The sequence below is a fragment of the Seriola aureovittata genome, chromosome 2 (assembly GCF_021018895.1).
Source record: "Seriola aureovittata isolate HTS-2021-v1 ecotype China chromosome 2, ASM2101889v1, whole genome shotgun sequence".
Classification (NCBI taxonomy): domain Eukaryota; kingdom Metazoa; phylum Chordata; class Actinopteri; order Carangiformes; family Carangidae; genus Seriola; species Seriola aureovittata.
In genome coordinates this window covers 13,836,892-13,856,506 of record NC_079365.1, presented here as the reverse complement: position 1 = coordinate 13,856,506, position 19,615 = coordinate 13,836,892, and the positions used below count along the sequence as shown (strand labels likewise).

The following is a 19,615-nucleotide window of genomic DNA, read 5'->3' as shown; positions in this document are numbered from 1 at the left end:
GGAGCTTCAGAAAGTATTGTCTAGAAGTGCTGCTGGGTAAACTATTTGACACAAGGCCGTGTACCACATGGCTGTATCACAATATTTTCTCCTCGAAATTAAGCCTACCTGTGCTTCATCAGACAGGTAAACTTACTCTTTTTTTATTTTTAATCAGACAGTGAAATTTGAAGAAACACGCGTTATGCCGCGGAAAGTTTCGCTTTTGAATAACGTAATGCCGCAGTAATGGCGGTAATTTCAATAAACTGGATGACTGTCTTACCGCAGCAGCGAAAGAGTCAAAGATGCATTTTTTTGTTCCAGTGGGCGTGTTTTCATCCAGATAACGGGACGGAGTGAGGGGCAGAACTTGCTGTCGACCACTCTTCAGGGCCTTTGCTTAGTCAGTGGAAGCTGCTCCACCTCAGCGATAATACATATAATTATCATTAAACAAGATGCGACACGGGAGAATAGTGAACTAAGCTAGCGAGAGTGAAAGCTAAGTGCTGCAGTGCGTTTGTTCAAACGGTAGGAAGCTGATGTTAGAAATGTAACGTTAGTGACAATTGAGTCCATTTAACACGCTTTTTTTTTTTAAACGCACTGTTTTTTTTTAATCAAACAATAACCTATTGGTGATTGTATCTTAGTTTCGGGATATACCATTATGGAAAACGACAAGTCGGAACCGAGTGAACCCAAGGGCACCGAGAAGAAACCGGAGAGTACCGTCGCCACGCAGACTCCTGAGCCTAAGGGGATAAGTGCGGTCGCGGTGCTCTGGACATTTGGGAAATGTCTGGGTGCCTTGCTGCCCGTCTACCTGGCCGGTTACTACCGGGTCAGCACCAGCCTGTTGGTGTTTGGGATGATGGTCTACACGGGATGGAAGCATGCCCGAGAAGCCAAGGAGGCGCGCCTGAAGTCAGCCATACAGCTGCTCGACAACGAGCAGGAGTACACATCCATGAAGGTGTCCAAAATCAAGCGAGACCTCCCTGCGTGGGTAAGACATAGCCACACACCTATCAGGGAGTCTCTTTTGGTATCAAAAATCTTTAACCCCTGGACAATACCATCCCTCTGAACCCACCTTGAACTAGAGTAACCTCACATTACGTAAAGCAAGGCAAAACCTAGCAGTGCACCCTAAAATCATTATGTTCCTACAGGGACTTGCAAGACAAAAGAGTTGGTTTCCAGGAGACCAGCCCAATATTTGCTATTTTTAGTTGCTCTGGAATCACATAATAGTCTTAAACTTTCCACTTCGAAAAACCTATAATTTGGGGTCTGTATCAGAAAGGGTTAAGGGAAATGTTTTCCTCAAATGCTTTCCCTGTAGACACTATTCTTTAGGTCAGTGTTTCTTTTTTCATTTTTTCTTAAACTGCTTCCTTTAATGCTCCTGATGGAGTTCAGGTCCTCAGTGAAACATGCGTGCGAACAGTTGTGCAGAAGTTGTTGTGTTATGTTCCCAATCATTTCCTCTGATACAGTGGCCAGGTTTGCTGTGTGTGTGTGTGTGTGTGTGTGTGTGTGTGTGTGTGTGTGTGTGTGTTTCGAGACTACAGTAAAAGCATAGTGGGGCAATTCTGACTGCTCTGTAACCACTGCAGCAACACTTAAACCCTCTAGTCATTTGTGCATTCTTAACTAAAGGTGACTAAAATTTGTAGGTCTTGATTTGCAAGTCATTCAGCCTGATATTATATGTACCAAACATAGAAATGCTGAAACTCACACGGGTCTATTTTAACTCAGAAAATCTGGCCACACCCAAATTATTTTCCTGTGCATACTTGTTTCAGTGAGCGATTTCAGTGATTGCTTGCGTGCGTCTCCATATTGCTTCCCAGTGCTGCTCTCCAGCATGCACACCGTGTCAGGATTTTCTCTGACAGAATCCTTTTAAATATAAATGGAGAAGACATTTCAGTCACTTACATTGCAAAAGAATCCTCATTGCAAAGATAAATCATGTATTAGCCAGCTATATCATTCAAAGTGATCTTTTAATAGACAGTTGCTGCACTTATCTGCTTTCCTTTTTTCTTTTGGAAATATTTGCTCAGTCTAAAGCCTGGTGCAAAAAGCACTGGTATAATATCAACAGTGCTATTGATGACATTTTCAGACATGCATCAGCTATGGCTGAATCATTTCCCTGTTCTGTTTTGAGTTTATCATGCTCTGTGCAAAATCTAATTACAGTATGCACACTCATTGTATTTTTTTCCGTTAGGTCAACTTTCCAGATGTTGAGAAGGTTGAGTGGCTGAATAAGGTAAAAGTGCTTTCCTATTTCGCTTCATCTTTTCACCATATGAGTTTACACAAAGATGCTGTTTATTCCTCCTTTGTTAAGCCAACAGCAGACACACACGCCTGTCTGTTCAGTGGCCCAGCTGTTGTGCTGATTGACACTTGGTAATGTATGCTAGGTTAATAGCTGGTGCTAGCTGATAGATGGTAGCACTGCTGCTGTTGCTGCCATGTTCCAGAAAAGACCCCACCCCCATTAGTGTAGCCACACTGTCTGTACTGCAGAGAGCAGGCCCAGTGCCAGGCAACCCTCTCAACATTTCCATTTCATTGCAGACAAGCTCACAGGAAGGGGGCGGAGCTGCCCAGTGCCCCCCCCCCCCCCCCCCCGCAAAACAAAATAAAACTGCAGCTATTGTCCCCCCTCCAACTTTCTCTTCTAGCCCAGAGAGACACGGGCCACTAATATAGATATACAGAAATAAAAGTATTCATGCTAACAGGACCACGAGATCCGAGCGTCTGAGAGCAGACAAAGCAGAGGTTTGAGACTTTTCACTGGAGGGGTGGTCACCAGATTCCCCTGTTGCTCAAGCTCTATCCTCCACAGAAGCAGGCGGCTGATGACTCACTCTCTACTTATGCTAGACTGGAACAAACGCAGTTTTTTTTTTTTTCTACGGTCACACAAGCGCACAACCAAACACTGCCTCCGCTTTTTGTTCTTTTGCTGTAGGAATGAAGACTTGGAAAGTTAATGAAGCAATATTAATATTTTGTAAAAAGTGAACACATGCAGCGCATGGCATGCATTCATTCAAGGACCCAAATAAGAAGACTAGCAGCTGAGTAGACTCAACTGGCTGCAGCTGTCCCTGTCATTCCTCTGTTCTTGCTTATGGACACCAAGGCATCTGACAAATAGTTTTGTCGCAATGTACATGGCTAAAATTACAAAGTTTACTCAAAGCAGTAGTCTCTGGTTGAATACTGCAGGGATGTACATCATATGTAATCTACCAAGCAGCTCATAACCTTGTGCTCTTAATGGCCCGGCCAGGTGCTGCAGCAGGTGTGGCCTTTTGTCGGCCAATACCTTGAGAAGCTGCTGGTGGAAACCATCGCTCCATCTATCCGAGCCTCAAGCACCCACCTCCAGACCCTTAGCTTCACAAAAGTGGACATGGGTGACAAGGTGATGGCATTGATACTTTAACTATACGACACTATGAATTCTGTAAAGATTCACACAAATGATGCATGTTGTTTATTTTATGCAAACAAATGTGCTCTCTGTTTGCTCCAGGCCATGAAGGTTGTAGGGATCAAGGCACACACAGAGAATGACAAGGGACAAGTCCTGCTAGATCTATATATCAGGTAAATGTTTGTCCATTGTTTTTTGGGTTTGTGAGTTGCTGTCACTGCAGTGTTACACCTTTCAAAAGGCATTATTGTAGGTGACACTTTGCTTCTTTTAATCCTCAGCTATGTTGGTAATGTAGAGATCAATGTTGAGGTGAAAAGATACTTCTGCAAAGCCGGAGTCAAAGGAATACAGGTGTGTCTTCTTATCAAGCTTAAAAGTATTATGTGGTCAAGTAACTGAGCAACAACATTTTAAAGCTTCTAAATGTTTACTGAAACACACAGAAAATCTGCCATTGCGTTAGCATTTAACATCATTTAATTTCATAAGCAACCCTCTCTGTTTCTCTGTCTTAAGCTACATGGGATGATGCGGGTGATTCTGGAGCCTCTGATTGGAGATGTACCCATAGTCGGTGCGGTCACCATGTTTTTCATCCAGAGGCCCGTACGTCCATCTGCATTCACCTCTATTTGTCCTTTTCTTAAATGCCCCTCAACCCTGATTCCTGTGACTATCACATATCTGAGTTTAGCCTCATGTGCTGTTCTTGCTATTGATTTCTCATCAATCCTGATTGACTTTCTGCATAAAGTACATTCTCCTATTGTCTATTATCTCTTCCCAGAAACTAGACATCAATTGGACTGGACTGACTAATTTGTTGGACATCCCTGGACTCAAGTGAGTCATGCTGAAATAACTGGTTTACACATTAGTAGTAGCCACAACATTACAATAAAACAACCTCTCAATATATTATGACTGTGTGGACTGAACAATTAATTATTTAAGCAGCGCAGTGGTATGATTTCCCTGAAATGACTCCCCCTTTGTCTCAGTGTAATGTCAGACAGCATGATCATGGATGCCATTGCCTCCTTCTTGGTTTTGCCAAACCGCCTTGTTGTTCCACTGGTTCCTGGCCTGCATGTGGCCCAGCTACGTTCTCCTTTGCCCAGGGTAAAGCCTGAATATGCACCTGCAGATGAAGATATTGACATTTCAGTAAACACCAGTACATCATACCTACCTACCTACCTACACCGCCATTTTCTTTTTTAGGGTGTGGTACGCATCCACCTACTGGAGGCAAAGAATCTAGCCGCAAAGGACAGCTATGTGAAAGGGGTCATGGCTGGCTGGTCTGACCCCTATGCCATATTGAGGGTTGGTCCCCAGACCTTCACCTCCAAACACTTTGACAACACAGACTCTCCCAGGTGGGAAGAAATGTATGAGGTAAGGAGAATAGAGAGTTTCATGGAAAGTCTGAAATGTTTGTCATCATTACTCTATGTGTACAGGTGTTGGAATATTCCTTTTCATGGATATCATGTATCATTTCACCCTGTTCTATATTTGAGGGATTTGACTATTACAGTGCTGAGAATGTTCATTTTCATCCACGAGGCCACAGCCAGCTTCCATACAAATCCTTCTGTCAGTCTTCATGTCCTTATGTGTGTCTGGTACATCAGGTTATAGTCCATGAAGTGCCTGGTCAAGAGTTGGAGGTGGAGGTATATGACAAAGACCCAGACCAGGATGATTTCCTGGGCAGGTACATATGCATAGTTCATGTCTCCTGTGTGCCTATATTGAACCTCTCATTGTCGTCGTTCACCTGCCACCTTTCATGACCAATGGGAAAAAGTACACTATCATTTTTTTAAAACAAATAATCGGACTCTTAAAGTTATAGACATCTATGCTATGATCCTTTTATCTTCATCGATGCATCTTTTCTTTTAGTAATTCTGCCTTACGTCCCTCTTCCATGTAGGACCAAATTGGATTTGGGCATTGTGAAGAAATCTGTAGTTGTTGATGATGTAAGTAAAAAGCTGTTGTCATCTCAGTCATAACAGTCAGTTGTACAATCACATGTTTAATCTTTGGATTGCAATTGTATGTCTGTGGCTATCTTCCCAGTGGTTCACTTTGAAAGACACTCCGACAGGACGGGTTCATTTCAGACTGGAGTGGTTGGCCTTGCTGCCTAGCACTGATCGACTGGAGCAGGTTTGAGTCACTCTTTTCCGCTTATTGCTCTTTGGAGATTCTACAGTACAGTGGATTTTTGTGTGCCCTTCAGCACTCTATCTTTGTGTCAGACAATCGCAGTGAAAAAAAAATCTGTTTTCAATTCTCTCCCAGATCCTAAAGAGGAATGAAAGTGTGACTAGTAAGAATGCTGATCCACCTTCTTCAGCCATCTTGGTTGTGTATCTGGACAAGGCTGAGGCACTTCCTGTGAGTCAAGTTTATCTCTACCCTCTCTACCCACATTTGTACTCGGCTCAGAGCTGCTTCCTGTCTGTGGTTAAACTGAGGCAGAGCTGTAACTGCCATCTGTCACGCATTCCTCATTCTTGTTGCCTTGGCCTCTTAACCTTTTTCACACCATTGTAGTGTGGACGAATGTGGCTAACTTTATCCAAGGCTGGTAAACACACATGTCCTACTAAGCTCATTTCTGCTGTCATATCATAAAACAAAAGGGAACAGCAATGTCAGAATCTTTGGAATGAAGCGTAGTCTTTGTGGTTTCTCTGGTGCAGATTTATACTTCCTGATTGTACCATGCAGCATGGTGCTTCCTTTCATATATTTGTGCTGTTGCTATGGTAGCCTTATACACACTATTCATAACATGAACCACGTGTTGTCGGAATGGCAGATAAGTCTATTATTGCTCAGTACTTGGTTACAAGATGTCATCGTTCACATGCCTTACTGTGTATTAATATTTGTCTATTGCTGTGCATCTTTTAGATGAAGAAGGGAAATAAAGAGCCCAATCCCATGGTGCAGTTGTCTGTGCAGGATGTCACTAGAGAGAGCAAGGTATATCTACTGAGAAAGACCATTATGATACTGTAGATTATGTTTAATTTATTTTCTATTTTATATGCATGTGGGACTTTTAATTGAAATCACTCTTACTGTTTATTCTTGCCTTTAGACTTGTTACACAACTGTTAATCCAGAGTGGGAGGAAGCTTTCACCTTCTTCATTCATGATCCACTCAAACAGGACATAGACATTCAGGTAACAGCTCATAAGCTCATTCGCTAGTCTTCATCAAACTTTTAAGTATGGCATTCTGATGAAACAGAACAAAATTGTCATATTCTTATTTAAACTTCCCTCCATTCTAAATGAACTAGGTGAAGGATGCTGATCGTGTACAGACTTTGGGCAGCCTGACTATCCCTTTGTCCCGTCTGCTGTCCAATTCCAATCTCTCTCTGGACCAGTGGTTCCAGTTGGACAATTCTGGATCTGCCAGTCGCATCTATATCAATACAGTTCTCAGGGTAAATGGCAAATATACACATTCACTAATCCTGCTCTGCATTAAACAAATTAAAGGACCAGTGTGGAGGATTTAGTGGCATCTAGTGGTGAGGTTGCAGATTGCAACCAACTGAATGCCCCTCCCCTTAGCCCTCAATTTCCAAGCATGTAGAAGAACCTACGGTGGCCTTTAGGTAATATAAAAACGTGAAAGACTCTCTTTAAACCATCATTTGATTTGTCTGATCTGGGCTATTGTAGAAATATGGTGGTCCAACATGGCAGGCTCTGTGGAAGAGGACCTGCCCGCTAAGTAGATATGAGGGGTTCATTCTAAGCTAAGGAAAACAAAACAATTCTTAGTTTCAGGTGATTATACACTAATGAAAACATAAATATGACAATTCTGCCAATACATCCCCCTAAATCCTACATACTGGTCATTTGATGGCTAGTAAATGTACTGAAAAAAAACAAGCACAATGTAGAAGAACTCAACTGAAAATTTAATTTTGGTCACATCTTGTCTCTTATTGTTTCTGCTGTAACATAGGTTCTGTGGTTAGATGAAGAACGTATTTCATCTGATGTGTCATCCAATATGGGGGCTGGACTGTCCAAAAAGCTGGCCCAACAGACCTCCCCTCATCCCAGCTTTGCCACAGAGGTAATGGAGGACAGTGCAGTTATGTGTTTTAATTTCAAATGGTCTGAGCCTATTGCATATACTCATTTTAAAGTTTGTATTTTTTCCAGGGACTGCTTAGAATTCATCTTCTGGCAGGCCAGAATCTTGTTCCGAAAGACAACCTAATGGGAGGCATGGTGAAAGGCAAGAGTGACCCCTATGTCAAGATCAACATCGGAGGTGAAATGTTCACAAGTCATGTTATCAAGAGCAATCTTAACCCCACATGGAATGAGATGTATGAGGTAAATCACTGAAACTTTATGGCTATTGCGGTGAAATTGTAAAACATGGTTGAAGTTTGCATGTTTTCATAAATATCTTGTATAATTGGTTTGAAAGAGTCCTCTGAAATGTGTGATTTGTTCACCCTTCAGGTGATTCTAACCCAACTACCTGGCCAGGAGCTGTTTGTGGAGGTGTTTGATAAAGACATGGACATGAAGGATGACTTCATGGGCAGGTAGCTGTATATAATTTGTCACATAAGATAATTAGATTCAAGAAGACACATTCTAATCCCACATTTCTTGACATACAGGCTGAAGATCAGTCTGAAGGACATCATTGATTCTCAGTACACTGATCAGGTGGGATACTTCAGCCAAACACATCGCTGCATTTTTAGGTTTTAGGAGTATGGTTAGAATTGAGGAACAGCAATAAAGCAAATGGATATTAAATCCAAAAGTAACCAAAGTTTGGTCAGAAACATTTGGAATTACTTAATGAAGGAAATTTTCATGTAGGTGTTTCTCTTGTGTATATATATATATATATATGGCTTCTCTTTATTTCTCAGTGGTACAATCTCAGTGATGTGAAGTCTGGTCGAGTTCACCTGGTACTGGAATGGGTTCCAACAGCCTCAGAGTCAGACAGATTGGACCAGGTCAGTATTTTCAGATTGAGTCATGGATTAATGGACGCTTTGTGGTAAACTTGATTCATATTCGCCCATTCTTTCCTGTGTCCTTAGGTTCTCCAGTTCTATTCCAGACAGTCCTACCAGAACAAGGCGGTTCCCTCTGCAGGCCTACTGTTTGTGTATATCGAGCAAGCAGATGGTTTACCAGTGAGTCCTTTGATGCTGCTGTGAAGGATAATGTGAAACGTTAGTGGTTAACAGTTGAACTCCCAAGGAACATCATTGCCTTCTGTCTCTCTACAGTTGAAGAAGAGTGGAAAAGAACCAAAAGTGGGAGCGGAGATTACTCTTGGACAAACGTCCCGAAAAACTACAGTAAGACCCAAAAGATTGATAGATAGAGTACTAACTTAATTAATCCCAAAGGGAAATTACAAACCTCAATCAGATAATACTGTTTTTAAGGTTTGCTGTAGTGGGTATTGGACTATTCTGAATGACATAATATCTGTCAGTAAAATTGACCGACTCTTGCAACTGGTCTGAAGGTGTGTGATCGCACAACATCACCTCAGTGGAATGAGGCATTCTGCTACCTGGTTCGAGACCCCAGAGAAGATATTCTTGTACTTAAGGTAGGCTGGCTTCAGGCAGCACTGTTGATGCAAACAGTGTAATGTTGATAGTTGATATACAAATACTCCCACCCTCTGTTAACACCCGCTGCTGGGTTTTTCCAGTTCTCCCACAGCTGGACCCTGCCCATTGGTTCGCTGGTGGTTCCTATCAGAGAGCTGCTGTCTGAACCAGAGCTGGTCCTGGACCAGTGGTTCCATCTGGATGGAGCCTCACCTGAGAGTCAGGTTCTTCTGAGAGCTGAACTTAAGGTGGGAGGATTGTGTCTGTCGATGTTTCATTTTCTCTGTATGTCTTATTCAAAATATTAAGCATGTGTCCTTAAGTTTCGTTTTCTCCATCACTTTATCATTTTCACTGTATGATCCTCTCTCTATCTCCAATGTCTCTGTCTTATTTTCACTGTTTCTTTTTCTGTCTGTATATGTTACTCTAATAACTGTAATATCATTATTTCTCTGTCTGTTTCTTTCTTTTCTGTATGTCTCTGTATCTCACACTCGCAACAATTTGTTTCCTGTCTTTACTTTGGCTTTTGTTCTTGTTCTGTTGATGTTGATACTTATAATCTTGACTTCTACAAAGCTGGTTAACCAAGTGAAACAATAATATCAACTCAACTGCAGATGCTGATTCCAAGCAAATGTCCTGGTGCCACTAATAAGGCTAAGGTCACCTCAGCATCAGATCCCTCCCCTGCTCAGCCAAAACCAGAGACAGAGACAGTGCTGAGGTGAGACATTCAAAAAAGTCTGTCCTTACACAGTATTTTCCATTTCTCCATTGTCTTTTTAATTTCCCCTCATTGCTACCTTTTGTGTCTTTAGATCAAGTTCAGTGGACACTCCTCCTGTGGAGACCCTTGTCTCTTCAGTGACTTTGCATGATGATGTTGACGTAAAGGAAACGGCAGCTGATGTGATTGAAGAAAAGGTGGAAGAATCACCAAGCCCTGCTATAGCACAACCTCCTCATACTTCTCCAGACCTCAGCTTTGCCAGTGAGGTAACATTGCAAAACAGTGATCTACAGTACCAGATACAAGCACCACATGTGATAGATAAAATCGATTGATAAAGTAATATGATCTCTTCCTGTAGGGGCTGCTGAGAATCATCTTGTTGGAGGCAGAGAGTCTGGTTGTCAAAGATAACAAGATGGGTGGTATGGTCAAGGGCAAGAGTGACCCCTATGCCAAAATCAATGTTGGAGAGGTCGCGTTTAAGAGTAACGTGATCAAGGAGAATCTCAACCCTGTCTGGAATGAGATGTATGAGGTGTGTGGAGGTGACTGTACAATTTGAATTCCCCTAAGCATGATTTCAAATAGAGATGACAGTCAACTGTTCTGTGTTCCCCACAGGTGGTGCTGAGGCCTCAGTCAGGACAGGAGATGCAAGTAGAGCTGTATGACAAAGACATGGACAAAGATGACTTCCTGGGCAGGTGAGGGCTAATGTGGAGGTTTCTAGCTGTCCTGCAATTATTCTCCTTAACTCCAAGCCTTTATTGCCTCAGCATGGTATATGATAAATACGTCATTATTTGACCATACAAATAAAAAATTGGCATACTGTATTATGATGTGCTGTGTATAAGAAGATTTTGAATGAATGAAAATCTGCATTTTGTGTTTCCAAACAGATTGTAGTTGAAAACATAGACTTTATCACTGTCAGAAAATGTTAATACTTTACATTTAGTGTCTTTGTCCATTTGTGAAAAGGTTTATCATTCAATTTGAAATCATTTAGTGGTGAGGCTGCACTTCACAGATTGTGCATTGGCCAGATGTTATTGTCTAAAATCTGCATTTTCTTATGCATTGTGAACAGATTGAAAATCAGTGTGGCAGACATCATCCGCTCCCAGTACACAGACCAGGTGAGTATTCCACGATCACTGTATGTAAATATGTTTTTCCCCTGGTGTAATCACAGGCTGTGATTCAGTAACGGTACGTCTCTGTTTCAGTGGTACACCCTGAATGACGTGAAGTCTGGACGTGTGCGCCTGATATTGGAGTGGGTTCCAACAATGTCCTGTAATGACACCCTCGACCAAGTTAGTGCAATTTTTTTATGATTTGTTTAAGCTTCTTCCCTTATTCATGCACATATGTTTAATCTTGATTATTTGTGTTGCCTATTCTTCTCCGTACTATTCCAAATAACAACCCCTGCACAGTTAACTCACTGTGCACATCAGTGCTGAGTCACTGTAATGTATTTTTAATTTGATTCTCTGATGCAGGTGATGGAGCTGCAGTCTCTCCAGTCTTACCAGAACAAGGCTGTTCCCACTGCGGCCCTGCTCTTTGTTTATGTGGACAGAGCACACTCATTGCCTGTGAGTCCTCTGTAATTTTGTACACTGAAAGCCACCATAATTAGTGTGTTGAGTTATAGATAGACTAGGGTTTTCAAAGTGTTGATAAAGAGATACTCTATTGATATACAGGTGGAAAAGCTACTTCTGCTTCTCAAGATATTGTTTTTGTAAATAATCACTTACCAAAACAAATAAAATTTAAAAAAATTGTTGTTAGCTGAATAGCAATCACTGTTGTTGGATTTTATAAATATTTGATTTTTTAAAAGAAAGGCAAGTTGGATATCACCCTATTTAATGTTATGAATGTTATGTGTCTTTCTGTGTCCAGTTTAAGAAAAGTGGAAAAGAGCCCAAGGCTGGGGCCGAGTTTGTATTTGGTAACACAACCTACAAAACCAAGGTATGACGCAGATGATAAAGACATGAAACACACACAAACACGTGGGCTGTCTGTGTAGGGCTGCATCTTGTAATTATTTTCATCATTATTATATTGGTTGATGTTTTTTTTTTGTTTGTTTTTTTTTTTTCGATTAATCTGTTGGTCATTTATTCAATAAAATGTACCATCAGAGTTTTCTAGAAACCAGTCAAGTGTGTTGGTAAATGATTAACAATTTTATCGGATAAATGGCCATAATAACTGTCTTTACAATCAGAAAAATTACACCTTTGGCACCCCCTAGTGACAATATCAAAAAAGACAACAATCTTGACAATAGTGCCAATAGTCTCATTATCTGTTCAAAATCAATTGAAACTGTGAGGAAGAAACAATTTAAAAGTGCAGTAAATGTATAATTTTGTTATATAAATCTACCATTACCACAATTTTCCTCTTTTTCTTTCTGAAGGTGTGTGATCGCTCCAGATCACCTCAGTGGAATGAGGCATTCTACTTTTTGGTTCGGGACCCCGAACAAGAGATGCTCATAGTGAAGGTGAATGTACTTTGTGTCTCACATTACTAATAATGTTAATCTAATCTAAAACCTGCTGCAAGACATTACAAACAATAACTGAGATCATAAATGTGCCCTGACCCCTGTAGTTGTCAAGTGCGTGGGACCAGCCAATGGGATCTCTAGTAGTTCCTGTTAGAGAGCTGCTCTCTGAGCCACAGCTGGTCTTGGACCAGTGGAAGCATCTGGATGGAGCATTACCTGAAAGTGAGATCCTGCTGAGGGCTGAACTCAAGGTACGAGAATATACACACACGAGGGATTAGTGCCATTGTCTCCGATACACAAAGTAACCAACTGGAAATTTGTTGTTGACAGATCCTTAACTCAAGGATGACTGAAGCTCCACAGCCTTGCGCAACTGGTTCAAAGAAGGTAGAGATGGTCACCACCGCTGATAAGACATTCAAAGCAGCTAAGGAAGAGGAAGAAATATCAGAGCTCCCAAAACATGAGTGAGTGTTTTTGGTTGATATGATGATGCACACCAGTAATGCCGCTGAGTGTAATTCAAATATAAGGAAATGTTAGCAATAAATACACATTTGAAACTTTAAGTCCAATCAGCAGTGTGGCTGCAGTGTTTTGTGACAGCAGTGTGTGTATTCAGGTCTGTTGCAGTATCCAAGCAGCCTACACAACCTGAACAAGCAGAAACACATGCCGCTCCTGAAAAGGCTACTCATGCTGAACACGCTGCCATTCACACTGCATCTGATACATTCCCTGCTGCTGCAGTGAGTTGCATCATGAAATTGTTTTTTTGGGGGGGGTTTTTTATGTTCGGTCTCTTTTCTTCATCATAACATCAATGTTATTTTGTTCAGATGGTGGAGGAACCAACAGATGCAGAGGAGCATCCTTCACTGTCAGACACAGCTATTAGAAGAGACTTTGAACCACAGCAAAAACCAACAGAGGGGTGAGCTCCATATTGCAGAAAATAAAACGTCTTATTTTCCCTTCCTTCCTAAGAAACCAAACAGTGAACATGTTTAAATTTCTGCTCTGTGTGTGTTTGTGTGTCTGTGTGCATGAATGTAGTATTGGTCTAGAAAACCTTGCCCACTCCACAGTGACTGGTCTCCCTGCTGAAACCCTGGGGCCAGCAGTGGTCACAGAAGACCCTGAACCTGGTGAACTTCTTCCACCACAGACCACCCCCAGCAGGGACTTCGGTAAAGAGGTGGGTTTAGATTACTCCTTGATCAGCAGAGTGGAAGTTAAGCTTCCACCCAGCACCTAATGAGATTTGTTTCCCATCATAGTCTTCATAGTTTGAATTTTCCGATATTTTCATTATTTCAAGGGGGAGCGTTGATTTAAATATTGTTCAAAAGGGATTTCAAAAGTATAAAACCTAAAAATGTCAGAGCTCTATCAATCATGTGATGGTGAATAGTTTAGTGAGCTGATGCTACTGGGTCTCAGCCGATCATGTGGATTTTCTGAATAACCCATCATGCCTTTTTTCCAAACAGTGTGACTGTGACACTTCTTCTTATCTTAAAATATAATGTTGAGTGATTCTGAGGAACTGCAAAGGAAGCTGAAATCACCCCCTCCAGACAGGAGGCTCAAAATAAAACTGAACATGTGCCAAGCATTGTATCATTTACACAGTGCACACAAGTCTGGTTTGAAGGAGGGACCTTTACTTCATGAAAAAAACAAGAAAAACACATTCTTCCCCAGTTTTATTTTGGCGGACATTTGGAACATTTAGAAGCCCTGCTGTAGATGATCTAAGGGCTCGTGGAGAGACATAAAATGACGGACAGTCAGTGATGTAAGATGGCGCCAAACCATTAAGAGCTTTCTATATAAGTAAAAGGACTTTAAAATCGATTCTAAAAGATACAGGGAGCCAATGAGGTGTAGCCAGTACAGGCGTTATATGCTCTCTCCTTCTTTTCGTTAAAAGTCTAGCAACAGAGTTCTGAATTAGCTGTAGTAATATAATATACTTAAACTACCAGCTGACCATAGACTTCCTGTATGTTTTAAATCACTTACAATGTTCACCCTGCAGGGGATGCTAAGGATTCATCTGCTGGAGGCCAAGAATCTGGTTGCCAAGGACAACCTGATGGGTGGCATGGTGAAGGGCAAGAGTGACCCCTATGTTAAAATCAACATAGGTGGGATGACATTTAAGAGTCATGTCATCAAAGAGAATCTCAACCCAACATGGAATGAAATGTATGAGGTATGAAGTCCTCTAGGTGAAACTACTGTACATATCTGGAGTTCATTGTATGTACAGTACTATTTTGTTTGTTTGTTGTTTTACAAATGTGGCTATTTGTTTGTTTTTACCAGCTGGTTTTGAGTGGGCCTAGCGTCCAGGAGATCAAGTTTGAAGCATTCGATAAGGATATAGATGCTGATGACTTCCTTGGCAGGTGTGTGTCCTGTATACTTCTCAATGTTGGTTAATCAGTAACTCGTAATAGTAATTAATATTAAAAAGTGCAGAGTCCTGTGCAGTGTGCACAACAGAGATACACTTGACTTGATATGATTTTTACTGAAATGCTACAATCCTACAAGCTGGGACATATGCTTGTTTAAAAAAATCAAGTTTACTTGCTTTTCTGCTGTTTTCATTGTATAATGTTGATATACCCCTTAGTTTTAGCTCTTTTTTAAAAATGTACCTGTTTTCATGTTCACAGATTCAGTGTTAAGCTAAGTGAGGTCATCAGATCGCAGTACACAGATCAGGTTAGTCAAGAACTCATTGTCAGAGGTTGTGCCATGTGATCTGTGAACTCTCTCATTTCCTTATATAGAGGGCGTTGCCTTGTTTTTTTAACTGAGTTTGTTTCTGTTGCAGTGGTACACTCTGAATGATGTGAAGTCTGGGCAGGTTCACTTGATACTGGAATGGGTTCCTACAGTGTCAGATTCAGTCAGACTTGACCAGGTTGGTCCTTATCCATGTTTGCAGCTTTTTCACCCACCGGCTTTAGTCCCACTCTTTTTATTCAGACATTCTTTAAACATGGATTATTGTAGTGTACCCAAGAACGCAGCCTCCCAGATGAGGCCGTCAAGTCACATTCCAACATGCAGGTCACTTTGTTCTTATTGCAACATTTTTGTCAGGCCTAATTTGCTGTGCTCTGTGTCACAGGTACTGCAGCTTCAATCTCTGCAGTCTTATCAGAACAAAGCTGTCCCCTCTGCTGCTCTGCTCTTTGTCAATATAGAGAGAGCGCATTCATTACCTGTAAGTCACCTGCAGTTTCTTTACATGTTGTGCAAAAGTTAACGAAAAGGATTCCTCGTATAATAATACTTGAATGCCTCTCTTTGCTTTATCAGTTGAAGAAAAGTGGAAAGGAACCCAAAGCAGGAGCTGAGCTTGTCCTGGGTGAAACAACATACAAAACCAATGTGAGAATCACAGAGTGCACAGTTCTCCATACTCTAATGTCTAATGAGTAAGTTATAATTGTAATGACTCTGTCTTACATCTTCATTATCTCTCTAAAGCTGTGTGACCGCAGCACCAGTCCTCAGTGGAATGAGTCTTTCTACTTCCTGGTCCATGACCCTAAACATCAGATGCTTGTAGTAAAGGCAAGATATTTATTTACATTTACTTGTTTATTTGTTTGCTGTCGCATCCATTTGTGGTTACAGGTTGCATTTGCAGTAATGTTGGAGTGACATTTTCATCCTCTCTCTCTGGCATTGCAGTTGTCCAGTGGCTGGGACCAGCCAATGGGATCACTGGTGGTCACTGTCAAGGAGCTCCTTGCAGAGCCACAGCTGGTCCTGGACCAATGGTTTCATCTGGATGGAGCCTCGCCTGAGAGTCAAATCCTGCTGAGGGCTGAACTCAAGGTGAGAAGGCAAAAACATCTGCGCTTACACAAGTGTTAAAATGTTGTATTTTTGCTAATAAACAAAGATATCTTTATCTTTATATTATTGTTTTCAATAGATTCTGGATTCCAAAATGGTGGATATGATCAGTGAAGGGACTCTGCCCTGTGCTGCCTCTAGCTGTGGATCTGGAAATGGGCAGGTGAAGCTGTCTCTGTCGTATGCCTCGCAGGAGAGAAAGCTCATCGTTGTCGTCCACGCTTGCAGGTGTGCTTCCTCAAATAGTGTGCCACAACACTTTCAGTGAGACTGTTCACACCAATGATATACTCTACTTCTACTGAAGAAGCTCAGATCTTGCTGACTTCATTTTGCACATTTCCCAACTCCTGTTGTGGATGTAGACCTAAGAAATAAATCCAACATAGCTTGATAGAAACCGCAGTTTTTGATTCTCTTTTAATTTAACAATTTAACAGTGGAATGTCTGTTTATAGTAATATTGAAAAATGCTTTAAAAACCTATGAAACTACCACCTACAAAGTGAAGACATTGTTGATGATTCCTCAAATGAAAACTTTACACATTGCAGTGTATTTACAAAGAGCTATTATACAGCTGTAATGTGCTGGGGATTTTAATATCCTAAAACTTTTAACATATAAAATGATGTAAGATACTTTGTTTGTCTGTGCACAGAGGTCTGTTGTCTCAAAGTAAGGATGGTGTAGACAGCTATGTCTCCCTCATGCTGCTGCCGGACAAAAGCAAAGCCACTAAGAGGAAGACAGCTGTGAAGAAAAGAGACCACAAACCAGAATACAATGAGAGGTAATCAATTGACTTATTGCATTGTTTCTATAATCCTGTGCAGGTTTTTGTTGTAAGATCTCTAGTTTAATGTTCACATCTAATCATCTGCTGCATTTTCTTTAAGGTTTGAGTATGATCTGCCCATGGAGGAGACGAAATTCAAGCGCCTCAGTGTATCAGTGAAGAATAACTCGGCTTCGTTCAGGAGCCGCGACATCATTGGACAGGTCAGTCTGAGACTTTACAGTAATTACACCTGTCTGTCATGGCACAGGGCACACGGGAGGACCTCAAATTTCAGATTTTTAAAATGTACTGCATCCCACACATACTGACGAGCCAACGATATAAAAAGTAAATACAGGAGTGACCTGAAGAGTATCAAAATAATGTCTCGTGTGACCAATCCAGAACTCACCTGATTAAGAAAATTTGATTAAATCCACACTTGTCCAGGTGAGGCTGTGTATGAGTGTTAGTTTGAGTGGTGGCCTTCATTTATAGCAGGATTGTTTTGAAAGACACACCTCAAGTATATCTCAAGATTCTTTCACTCTTAAGCTCCATGAGTGCTTTTTGCAGTGTATACAGAATTACATACAGAAACATTGCTTATTCAGATGTTAACGTGTCATTCCTGTTCTTTAGGTGCAGATCGAGTTGGCTCAAGTTGACCTGATTTCTGGGGTCACAGAATGGTGAGCAGAACTGATTGAACCTTCTTCAGACTGCATTTAAGTTTGTTAAAGTGATATTCCACCCAAAACAATTTAGTATATTCAGTAAAAAAATAGTAAGCATCCAACACTCTGCGCTCTGTTGATGTGATAGGTGACTGTCATTTCCTCACTGACAAAGAAACAGAAGGTCTGGTCAGCTTGAATTCATTCCAATCATAGGAAGTTGTCATGGTGGAAAAAACATCAAAACTTCTCAAACCTCTACTGTAACCTTTACTGCTCTCTGACCATATGATCAGTATGTTCCAGATTATCAGCAGCCTGTATAGCCTGTTGAACTGTGGTTCTTTTCACATATTCAGCAGAGAAATGGATTTTGCTGCAGGAATGGTTTGAAGAGTTTCAATCGAACACTTTGAGTGGAATATCACGTAACTGTGTATTTGTTTTCTTCATCGTTTGACGATCATCATTACTTGGTTTTCATTAAATTACTCTCCCTCTCTTTATTCCAGGTTCACTCTGAAAGATGAAGCTGAGTAGTCGTTCTGCTTGCTGGTGACATTCTACAATGATGATGAGGTCATCAATCAACTTGGCATTATGCCATTGCTGCAACTCACACTGATGCCTTCTCCTTGCCACCCTTGTGTACAGTGCCACTGTGGTAGCATTTACCTGCACCCACCCAGCTCTTTGTGCATTATCATATACTATAGAAGTGGACTGCACTGTATATTCACATGCATCAATACTCTCACCAAAGATAAGTAGGCTGAAGCAGATGAGTTGGCAAGGATAAAGTGTAAGTTAGTTTTGACTGAAGGATACTTTGCTATATGAAGAAATAATAGTTTTATGATTGAGTGGAGCAAGTGGAAGCTGTGCGAGCCGAGAAAGAATGAAGTCATATTTTGTTTTTGCTCTTTTTGCTCTTATATTGCTGCAGGAATATTTTATATCTGAGAATATCTTGTTGGAAGAGCAGTAACATTTTAAGACATGAGTTTTTTATGTATTGCTCATGAATGCTAATGCCATTTCAGTATTTTGGATCTGTGGTATGACGGGCTCAAATTGAAGTTATTTTATATTTCACAGCACTTTTTACAATTGTTTGCTTTTGAAAATAATTTTTATAAGATTTTCTTTTATATGAGACATTTATCTGTTACACCTATGCTACAATTAAGTCTTGGTATATTTGATTTTGTGTATATTTGCAAAGATTATGGATCAAGTCGGATACTGTGCGTTGAAAGTTGAAAAATAAACAGATTTTGCACATCTGACTTTTTGTTTTTGTTTGTAACCATTTTTGGAGTTTGGACTAAAACATTTTTATTCATGGTAATGTTATATATATATATTTCTATCACATTTGTATTGTGCTTTTGATTATATTTGTATGAGAGCCATATTTTGCTTTATATTTAATTGATATAGATAGACTGCATATGAACAGTTATTAATTTTGCAGAACTTTAACTCCAAATGCAAATGTTAACGATACAGAGGCACATCAAAAAGGAGATTAGGAAAATGTCCATGACATGATAATCTTAAAGGGTAAAAAGACCAACAAAGGTCAGAAGTTTTCTTGCTTTTTGCATCAACAGTTGGGGAAGAAGTTATCAGATCTTTTACTTGTTAAGTAAAAGTACCAATTCCATGGTGTAGAAATACCCCTGTTTCAAAATTTTGCCTGAGCAGAATTACAGGAGTTTCACAAGTTAAAAGTTAAGTAAGTAAAAGTAAGTAAAGTCATCATCCAAGTCAGTTAACTACTTTATATCGTGCTGAGTGGTTAAATCTATAATAATACATCTGAATTTGATGATTATATTTTATATTAATCTCAATCTAAAGTAAC

The 19,615-nt window shown here is 40.6% G+C and overlaps 1 protein-coding gene across 1 annotated transcript; it reads left to right on the top strand.

Moving 5' to 3' along the window:
• The first annotated feature begins 349 nt into the window (after positions 1 to 349).
• Positions 350 to 19,034, top strand: esyt1b (extended synaptotagmin-like protein 1b). The gene is made up of 53 exons (XM_056388376.1): positions 350 to 513; positions 636 to 991; positions 2,231 to 2,272; positions 3,311 to 3,445; positions 3,557 to 3,630; positions 3,739 to 3,811; positions 3,977 to 4,066; positions 4,248 to 4,303; positions 4,462 to 4,582; positions 4,685 to 4,861; positions 5,101 to 5,183; positions 5,406 to 5,454; positions 5,555 to 5,644; positions 5,780 to 5,875; positions 6,398 to 6,469; positions 6,588 to 6,674; positions 6,794 to 6,943; positions 7,477 to 7,590; positions 7,680 to 7,856; positions 7,989 to 8,074; positions 8,153 to 8,201; positions 8,414 to 8,503; positions 8,591 to 8,686; positions 8,783 to 8,854; positions 9,028 to 9,114; positions 9,220 to 9,366; positions 9,742 to 9,848; positions 9,943 to 10,120; positions 10,216 to 10,392; positions 10,479 to 10,561; positions 10,951 to 10,999; positions 11,090 to 11,179; positions 11,369 to 11,464; positions 11,778 to 11,849; positions 12,304 to 12,390; positions 12,501 to 12,647; positions 12,730 to 12,866; positions 13,022 to 13,148; positions 13,239 to 13,333; positions 13,456 to 13,597; positions 14,444 to 14,620; positions 14,734 to 14,816; positions 15,090 to 15,138; positions 15,251 to 15,340; positions 15,551 to 15,646; positions 15,742 to 15,813; positions 15,913 to 15,999; positions 16,120 to 16,266; positions 16,367 to 16,515; positions 16,949 to 17,080; positions 17,187 to 17,289; positions 17,711 to 17,760; positions 18,258 to 19,034. Exons 2-53 carry the CDS (start codon positions 653 to 655, stop codon positions 18,283 to 18,285), a joined length of 5,502 nt encoding a protein of 1,833 aa, XP_056244351.1. The 5' UTR covers positions 350 to 513; positions 636 to 652; the 3' UTR covers positions 18,286 to 19,034.
• The last annotated feature ends 581 nt before the right edge of the window (positions 19,035 to 19,615 follow it).